This window comes from Centruroides vittatus, unplaced genomic scaffold, assembly GCF_030686945.1.
Source record: "Centruroides vittatus isolate TY-2023 unplaced genomic scaffold, ASM3068694v2 contig_202, whole genome shotgun sequence".
Classification (NCBI taxonomy): domain Eukaryota; kingdom Metazoa; phylum Arthropoda; class Arachnida; order Scorpiones; family Buthidae; genus Centruroides; species Centruroides vittatus.
Genome location: NW_027121249.1, coordinates 85,037 through 95,316, shown reverse-complemented (window position 1 = coordinate 95,316; position 10,280 = coordinate 85,037). Strand labels below are relative to the sequence as shown.

General features: G+C 37.2%; 1 protein-coding gene across 1 annotated transcript; it reads right to left on the bottom strand.

The window, feature by feature from the left end:
- Positions 1-685: 685 nt before the first annotated feature.
- Positions 686-10,260, bottom strand: LOC136970533 (ribosomal protein S6 kinase-related protein-like). Its single transcript, XM_067264968.1, has 15 exons — positions 9,980-10,260; positions 7,142-7,345; positions 6,985-7,068; positions 6,846-6,914; positions 5,742-5,814; positions 5,563-5,670; positions 5,022-5,062; positions 4,921-4,948; positions 4,748-4,837; positions 4,583-4,671; positions 4,402-4,512; positions 4,238-4,339; positions 4,133-4,170; positions 4,011-4,056; positions 686-3,205 (listed from the first exon to the last, which is right to left on the bottom strand). The coding sequence occupies exons 1-15, from the start codon at positions 10,049-10,051 to the stop codon at positions 3,173-3,175; spliced, it is 1,188 nt and encodes a 395-aa protein (XP_067121069.1). The 5' UTR covers positions 10,052-10,260; the 3' UTR covers positions 686-3,172.
- Positions 10,261-10,280: the final 20 nt, after the last annotated feature.

The window sequence follows — 10,280 nt, the reverse complement described above, 5'->3', positions numbered from 1 at the left end:
AAAAGCGCGGCTGTCTAGGGACGAGATTAAGCAATTAAGTTCCAAGATGACAGTACACGGGAACACTAGTAGTAGTTAGTAGTAGTTGATTTGTGTGGCGTGGCTTGCATGCTCTGCAGAGTGCAAAAACTATAGTGAAAATAATCCCATATAGTCATTAATGTAATCTTGGAATTTAATTGTACGTCTTACACACACACACACACACAGATATAAGGATGTATGCAAAGAAAGATTGTGCATGTTTGTATGTGTGTGCACCAATATAAAGGATGCACATACCAACTCTACACACTTCATTCACACTTTATTACTAAAACAGGTGTACTTAAGTAGGAATAAAACAATATATAGCAGTATTTATATATATAAATTAACAAAAAATAAAGTTTCTCTCTGCGTACCAAAAATTCAAATATAAAATACTATAAACTCTGATAAGTGTAAATCGATCGTAAAAACGTTATTTATGCATAATGCACCAAAAAAATGAATAACCACTGGAGTTGCGGGGCACCGAGATTCTTCTGATCGACACTTTCTAAAGAAAGTGAACCGCTTAAAATGCGTGGCATACAAATTTAACTTTTCCTAAAATTTCTGCTGCTCTAGATAAAAAAAAAGCCACCTGGATATGAGGCCATTTTGCTCTGTCTATACAATCCACCAAAGGTAACCTGGGATCTAGATGCAGAGGCCCTAGAGACCATCTTCAAAGGGAGTTTTTTTATCCTGAAAATAATGCTGCAGTAGCATGGGGAAGAAGACACACATCAAAAGGCATCTTCTCGGCACAGTGGGCTTTTGTCATTAGAGTGGCTGGGGCCTTTAATTCTTTATTTGAAACTGTTCTAATGATGATAACAGAAAATCCACCAATGTCTATATGTTGTCATTGCCAAAGAAGTCTTACATTATTACGTAACAAAGGGGTGCAAGTACAATACACACAAGTGCAAGGCCATCTGCACTGACAGTAGAAGTGTGGTGGAAACACTTCAACAATTTCAAAACACCAATTAAGTATTAAGCAGTCAATCAAAAGATTAGAATACAATAAACTTTGCATGGGTTAGAGCCCACATTGAAACACGAGGGAACGAGAGGGCAGATGCACTCGGAGAACAGGCCGAACATACGAGGTCCGGAGTATATTATAGTTTAAGAAACTCACCAAAAAAAATATAGATCTTTATCAGAGCACTCTTATCAAGTATGTACACATGAAATTCTGCCAGGCATCAAGGAATAGTGGTCTGAGCCTTTGGGTGGCTCAGACCACTCAAATCCTGTCAAATCACCTGTTTAGAATTAGGCAAAGTACAAATGCCTATGCAGAGAGGACACGCAAGATATGATCCACATAATAATGAAGTGCAGTAGATATGCAATACAAAGACGTCATTCAAACGGGATTCTTGATTATTTTAATCACTTTTCATTCGTGCTAGTGCCCGTTTCCAAAGATGGACTTATTACACCAAATTAAACAGAACAGAATGACCTTGAGACACAATTTTCTTTTATGTATTAATATTCCCATTATTTCAAACGTAAGGCAAATTAATCCATTTCGATAAACTTAAAATGGAAATTACAGAATGAAATGTCAAGTAATAACACAGACAAATAAAACACACATATACCATATTTAATAATAAAATGATGACATGCATCCGATAAATGCAATAATCAAGTTTGGAGTCTTAACCATGGCGCCGGGTCCGCCATGCGCATACCACTTTCAAGCTACACCCAATCGTCGATACTACCGCCTTCCTCAGACATCATTGCTTCCACATTTCTTGGATGCCACGGAACGATTGATATAGATTCAAAAGAAGTTTCAATTTTACTTTCTCCCCTAACAATTGTTTATCTAAAGGGACTTGTTATTATGCTTTATTGTGTATAACGTATGGGACAGAGGTGGCCTCGTTATCCAGGTGGCGGTGCATGGAATCGGATTTGTAAATGAGTTTAGGTTACGAGAGTAAACCAAGAGAAAAGAAATCACATAAGAGCTTGTCGACTAAAGCTAGTTTACATACAACTACTGCCGACAATTTGTCACTCGAAAATGCAACGAGCGTGGCCTGGTTTGAACAAACGACTTGCGGGCAACCACTTGAGTCAGGACCATGCCGTGGGAAATCGAACCTGTTGGAGTTTTTAGTTGCCACGTCAAACCAACTGGACCAAAATCACATTTTAGATTCCTGTTTGAGAGAAACTAATGCTCGAAACAACTTTTGTGTCTCGCTCCGATCTGCCACGAATTGTCCACAAGTCTTGCCTGTGTGCGAGTGACAGAATGGCGGCAGTAGTCGTATTGCACAAACTGGCCTTGAGGCGTGCAATTTGGCACGTTTAGTCTATAAATGAATTCAGTTTTTGCCTCTCGTTAAAATCGAATTACATTTGTCAGAACGACGATCAGACTGTGGCTACGTTTTGACTGTCTGCACCAGGGGTGTCCACATACTGGGGCACATGTTTCCCCTTTTCATCCATGCTGCTCTTTTCCTAATGTCCAAGGGGATCCCAAATTCCATTATCAATAAACAATAGAAAATTTGTCACTTCTAGCCTATTCTGCACATATAAAAGAAACTAGTGAATGATAATTGTCTTTTGTCTGGCGTAACTTTGTCATACATTGACTAAAACTTGGCCTCAAAACAAGGAACGTTTCTCATTTTTGAGGACAAATTAGCCCCATCTCAACCAATGCCATCTTGTGGAAGTACCGAACTTACGTTGGATCATACTTTGAAGCTTCTTGCATATCGTATGGTGCCCCTTTTTTATTCTCTGTGGGTGCCACTGGTCCACACACTTAGATACAAGAAATCAACAATTAACAAAATGCATTCCTGCACGATAAATGGGTACTAAACTATGAGCGAATTTTTTACAAATATTTGATTTTTGCATAGCCGGATATGGTCTTGCAACTGTAATGGATGGTGCGGAGCAGTCCATAAAATGTAAAAAGTGCCACAAATAATTACCTGAGTGTTATTTAGCAATATGGCAAACAGTCCAGTAACTGCTAACTTAGGAAAATCTTTGTAAAAATCACAACCGGAATGTAAAATGAAAAAGTAAAATGGTAAAAAGAAGAGATTTTTCTGCAAAACATTTTCCAACAGTTCCAATGAGGTCCTCTCTAATTTTTCTTGGGTAATTCTTCGCGGGTTAACTGCAAAATAATCAAAGACGACTGCATTACATCGGAGATGTGCCAAGTAAATTTTACTTTAAAATTCTTAATAACTAGGAAAGAGTAACTAATGGTATTTATTAGAACATTTAGCACATTTGATTAGTGTTGACGAATGAAACCGTCCCAATTAAATTGATGCTAACCGTGGAACTTCGCCATTTTCTGTAATGTAACGGCATCTCGACCCGAGTACCACAGCATCTACATGACATGCTGGCATAACAGAATCCTCTCCATACTCCGTTTGGAGGCCACTCCATCCAAAGCAACAAAGAAATGCTTGTATTGGGGATGCTGGTGTGCCATTTCCTCCTCTCATTTCTACCTTAACTTGCCAATTTTGTTGCGGAAACTTAGTCTCCTTTTACTAGCCTCGAGCCATAATAACAGAGTAGTGATCTGCTCGAGTTACCATAACATTAGTACACCTGCAACACCATCCTCATCCCTTGAATACTTACTTGCATTTCTAATAACAATTCTATGTTCTGTTCTCATTCATTTACATAAAAACAGTCAAAGTTGCATCTTTGAGGCCTCGTATAATTAACTGCAGATGATAGAACACGAATTTACCGCATAGTTATGCACCACGTGACAACGTAGGACTCGTAGGATTATAATGGAGCCGAAAAATTTGTAGCCACTCGTACCTTTTCTATATTTAGATATGTTCAGATACATAAGTATTTACTCATGTGTTACGCATAGCCCGGTTGTTAAGTGCCACCCATACGTTACGTACGTCTTAAACTAGTATACAATATAAGCAAGTACTTACAAAATTTGACGAGAAGTACTTGGATTTATCAGATTTATGGAAGCTTCTGTGTAAATATAAATAAATAAGTAAACATAAATGAGGAGAAAACAAAAGCCTAAACGATGGGACTGTTTACTTACGTTTTTACATTATGTTTCAGAAGCATTAGAGGAGAAATCTGTTAAGAAAACATAATTATTGCCGTCGTTAAACAGCGTGAGGCAACGGAACGAATGGAGACTTACCCTCTTTTCTAATACTGCATCAAAGTCTAATTTCTTAAAAAACTGTTCTTTCTTTAAGTTGTACAAATGCTGAAGACGTTTGTTCGGATCTTTACAGAGGAGCTGCCCAGATGAGAAAGGAAATTTATGTTTTGTAAATCTTACAAGTGAACGGGTGTACTTACCTTTCTGACCACGCTATTGGCTTTGTCGCTGCAGTGAGACGGAAGCTTATAATCACAGTTCTCTACCAATTTATGCATTCCCGTGTGATCTCTTCCCGAATCGACGGGATACTATTGAATCGCATACAGGAAACACTCTCAGAACTCGCAAAATTGCGGTTAAAAATAATAGAAAACGTACCTGGCCAGCCAGCAGGGCATACATGATGATGCCCAGAGACCACCAGTCGACAGCGTGGGTGTAAGGTTTCATGCTAAGAATTTCGGGAGCTGGATAGAGAACGGTTATGCCTATTTTGTTATCGAGAGTGACGTCTGAAGCTTGCAGGATGTGAAAATTACTTACCCATGTATTTTATGGTTCCGCAAATGGTGGTGGCTCTCATCCCCATGCTTAACCACTTGGCTAATCCAAAATCTATCAGCTGTATGTGACCTTCGTACATCATTAACAATGTCTTATTAATCGTAAAACTTGATTTCTAAGCGAGAAGTTGAAAGAATTAAAGAAAAACTTACCGTCTTGATCGAGCAGAATGTTTTCCATCTGGAATAAATTAATACAAATTAGAATCGAGTACTTTAATTCGTTGTAAAATAAAAATTAAGCTGTTCCTTACTTTCAAGTCCCGATATATCACTCCGGTATTTTGTAAAAAATCTGTAAAATCATTTAAATTTATGGAGAAAGACTTGTAACTCACAGTTTTAAAGTGTTAAATAGGCTTTTATCATCTAAGAAAATAGATTTAATTTAAATATAACAAGGAAGCACACGTTAAAATTTAAGATTTGAAAAGTCAGGAATGAATCTTCAGTCCAAGAAGAACGTTCGAGACACTTCCCGATTTGTTTTTTTTTGCTAGAAACCTCAGAAATACGACAGTCCTGCAGAGTCAATCTTTATCTCAAGGCTCTCGTTTTCCTCAATTTGCAAAACTCTATAAGAATTTTTGCGTACTGAGATGGAAAAAAGCCTTCAGATAAAGGATAGCTCTGTCAAAAGATCAAGTTTCTGAGGCAAAATAAATTGAGGCCTCAGGAGGAACCTCAGAAGATCTAAATTATAAGTAAGTCAAGAGGATAATTTGGACTGTTAAACAGATGAGGAGTCAAATAAGATGACACATTTAAAATGTATAAAATTCAAAACATGCTCACCTATAGCCAATGCGAGTTCAGCCACGTACAGTCGAACGAGATCTTCACTAAACCTGTTGTATTTTTTCCATAGAGAGAGCAATTCTCCGTGAGTCACGTACTCTGTAACTAAAAAGAAATCTGTAAAGATTGTTCCTTCTGCAAGAAATCTCATCTAAACTATAATTAAATTCACCCACCTATGAATAGTTCTTTCCTATTTTGCCAACGATACTGGCATTGCACGATGAAAGGATGATGACCTAACAGAGACTGAAAATAAAATATAACCGATTAAACGAGCATTCTTAAAGCGTTCTCTGTTGGAATTTAACACAAGTTATATTTATTTTAATTTACGAGATGCGTGAAGAAGTTTTATATGGTCCCCAGTTAACCGAATGTGTATATTGAAGCATTTCCCCGTTAGTGAAAAGAACGCATGTTAGTATGTCTGATATTGTATTATCAAGAATACATTTCTCTACATAGTATGAGTTTTATTTACTTTGCCTGGTCTCTAGCCTTATCTGCACTCTATGCAAAAGTTTGGGCTTGTTAATCAGTGTGCGAACAGTACAGTAGTACAGATTTTGTGCCCATTTTTCATTAGTGTCTTGTGAGCCACACGGTTTGATCGTATTCAGAGGCTGCGTCGGCACTGCCCCGTATAACATACTTTCAAGCTTTTCATACTTAAGTTAAAAGGCTGTACACGCTCCTATAATCCTCAGACATCATCCGTTTCACTTTTATTAAGAGCAAATCCAAGTATCATAATTATGCTATCCATAACCACAGTACATTTATATTATATCTTAGAGTGTTTATCAGAAAAAGTACACAAATATACTTCTTGCACCACTATCATTATGCATTTACACACACGTAAGCAACCCATGCATCACATACGTATAGCACACTTATCAGTTTACGACAGTATATAACCAGTACATCTGAATATAGCACGTTCAAAATATATAATTTGTACGTTTCTGGCACCGCTAAATGCCGCAAAAGTACAAAGTAAACGAGTAAAGCAAGTGTTGGAAAATCACAAAGCAGCGACGACAAAACAACCAAAGTGCATATTAGCATTTCTTTATTCCCTAGTGTTGTTAATATTATTCCAAGGTAGTTGTCAGCAATGAACAGAACGGGTTTTAGAACTGAACAGGATTGTATGCTAGAGGCTTAAACCTGCATGTAGTCAAATAACAAGTCTATTTTTAAGTATAATTAATCAATACATTGCAGAAGAGTGATCAAAATTAAATACGATTTCAAAATCAATTCGGAATTACCTGAATAGTGACTTCGTCTTTGCACTGTTGTATGGCATTTTCCATTATTACTTTGGCCTTTGATAATACCTTTAATAAAATTTCACGTAATACATAAAGAAGTGCATTAAAACGTCGAAAAAATTGTTAAACTCCTTACTTTCATTGCGTAAATTTTTCCTGTATTTTTCTTTTTAACTCTTAACACCGACCCAAATGCTCCTCTAGCAATTTCTTCCTCGATCTAATTAAAAATGGATCACATATATTTGAAAAATATTTGCGTATTTTAAAATGCAATTACGTAATTTGCTTACCTGAAAGTGAGATTCGTCCACTTCTCCTCTTATCGAGAATTCTGGAAGAAATATGGATTCGATGTAACGGACCGGCCAGGCAGTCTTCGAAGCCTCGTAGGAGTTTAGTAACGTCGACTGCCTCCACCTTCTGCGAGACGTACGGGACCAGGGACGCTGGACGCTGGCGACGGACAGGCCACTGTGGACGCTCGAGAAACTGATCTGCAAAGAAAGATGGCATGTGCTGGGGACATACGAGTGTGTAAAATACATCTGTAACAAGGAAGTACCTAAGGCTGGGGACATACGAGTGTGTAAAATACATCTTACAACGATGTACTTTTGACCAGACATTGCCGAGACAACTTACAAACGTACGTACAGTATGTTTGTACGACAGACATACCATAGAAAAGTACTTTTACCAATGTTCTTAGACATCCTGTTAGCACGTATCTATGTACAGTAGTTTTTAACAGATGTACTCTATATGCTCGTGTGTCCTCAGCCTAAAAAGAAAGGCAACTGTGCTAACATTAATCCTTCTTTATAGGCTCTTCTTTCCACGAAACTTTGCAAAATTGCTATTAAATTTCTACTCGATGCCTTCTTTATAAGGAAAGAACCTATACAGAAAGGTTGTCCTCACCATGTTGCAATAGTTATGCATAATAATCCAGGATGCTTCGAATGCATCATTCACTTTCTTCTCTCAGCCAATAGTCTGTGAAGTGGATCATAAAGGAAGTCGCGATGGCTCGACGACATGTTCATAGGCATTTTCGGCATCCCCGTTAACGCGATCCCAGATAATCGAAAGTCATGTATATTAAGCAACAATTTGCAGCGGCAACTCTCGAGTCATTAACCACGTTAAATTGACGAAGTTTGTTAAAAATAAGTTTCAATTCAATCTTATATTAATATAAATTAAATATTGGATTTTTAAATCAATTTCTAACCTTACACGTTTACGATCTTTGTAATAATAAAAACTCGTATCAATCCTACAAAGTTGTGCATAAAACACTTTTGCCACAGGCAAACGGCCAGGTTAAGAAATAAATTCCGACAAATTACCCACTCATAAAAATTGCTTCATTTTCATCATTTAGATTCTAGAAGTTAACTCGTTAAATGAGCGTATTAAATTGGTCGTTACAAAATTCTCTTTTGGTATGTCACACGTTAATTTTTAAATCAAGTTATTAAAATAACTAAACTCTTATTTATACGACGGATGATTTGTCGGGAGGTTTTTAATGCCATTTTACCAATGTTACTGAAGCAAACATCAGTTTTCAAGCTTACGACAAGAGAATGTAAGCATATCAGATAATGCACTTGCTAAAGAATCTCTTCAAATGTAAATACAATTAAAACTGCTTTCCTTGATACGAAAAGGTTGAAAAGTAGCACTTTTTGGCCGTCCGTTATCACTAGACAATAAAATTCCAATAATTGCCAACGGTCTTGTTTCTATTGTTGACTCCCGATAATGGGCACACGGTGCAAAACTGTTATCGCGGGTAAACACGAGCACGCACAAGACCTTTGAATGTTTGCTAAAACATGACTGCTTCTACACAAATTCTCTGATGGACCAACAGCGAAGGCAGTTTGCCACATCCAGGATTGCCTCAGACTAGCATTCGTGCTGTCACACTATCAAAATCTTCGGTGCGATACATTTGAGTACTCAAAAAGAATGTTCTAAGAAGCTTTTGCTGTAAGAGTAGCAGTTTTAATGGAAAATTGTAAGAATAACTCTTTGTTCTCTTAAATAATCTTACTTTTTACATTATCCTTCATCACATGTCTTCGTAGAAACTATACAAATTGCGTACCTTAATTAATTAATTCACCACACTCCCGCCGACTTTAAAAATGTACGGATGTTAGAACACCTTACTTAATTACGATTACACAAAAATTAAATTTATAATGCTAAATTACAACAAACATTTTCTCTCTCTACAACCTTAATGCACCACTTAAACACACTAACTTTTGAGCCTTCTCCTCTCAAGGTATTAAGAGCTCAGTATCCGAGTTTGCAAGATTGAAATACATAAACACCAGCCTACTATTAAGAAGTTAGTCGACGCTTCCTTGGCCCCGTGCGACAAAGCCATCTGGACGAAACCGAATGCAACGGTCGAGTTCCACGTCTATCGGCAGTAATGATGATAAAATAATTTATTTTATGTATAAATTCTTAATATTTAAGAGCTAGATGCTACTATACTGCACGCAAGGAGGTAGAAAGGAAGGCGTACGGTCACCGGAATTAAATTTACACGCAAGCTAAACAAGCTATAGTTTAGGGCCTTGTGTTACAAGGGGCCTCAGAGACCGTTTACATGCATTTCCCATTATTATCCGGCGAAGGAGAAAGAGCCCCGAGTGGGAATCCAGCTCCGATGCAAACATCTGTACGCCGTTGAGCCGACCTTCCCCAGATATTCGACGCATCTAGACGCCGAACCGACCTACACTCGATTTAGCATCCTGGAAGTGTTTTTTATTTATTTATAGCTTCCTACAATGGAACAATGCAGTGTTAAGGCCAGTTCAATCGAGCATGTCTGAAGTGTCGATGAAGCAACCTTCCTTACTTAATGATGACTTTTTAAGTATTAAACACTTATTCTATGCTGCCGAATGATTAGAAAAAAAGAAAATTTAGTGATTTTATGTGTTTTTATAAGAAAATAACACTGTAATTAAGTATTTGAACTATGATACTTAAGGTAAATTCAATTGGTAGGGGGGTATTTGTAGGTAAATTGCACGTGTATTTGTATACATGCAAAACACCTAAAATACATTCCTACCATATAATATATGACTCACTTGACTTTGTGTTGAATGCCATCTTTTATCCAATGGTGCTATCTTTACAGACTTATTTTGATTGTTTCCCATTCAAAATACACTTCAGATCACCTTTCTCCTCCTCTCAAGTGTCTCGACCGACCGTTTCATTATGAGTCAATTGTCATTTGTTTACTTCCTGACCACCTGCTCCTTTCAAAATGGCGACCAAAAATTTTACGCATTTTAATTGGCCGATTTGAATTAATTTGATTTATTCAACCGTTCGATGAATTAATATTTTATTAATACGGAACTTTTAAGCTGACGTATTAATTAA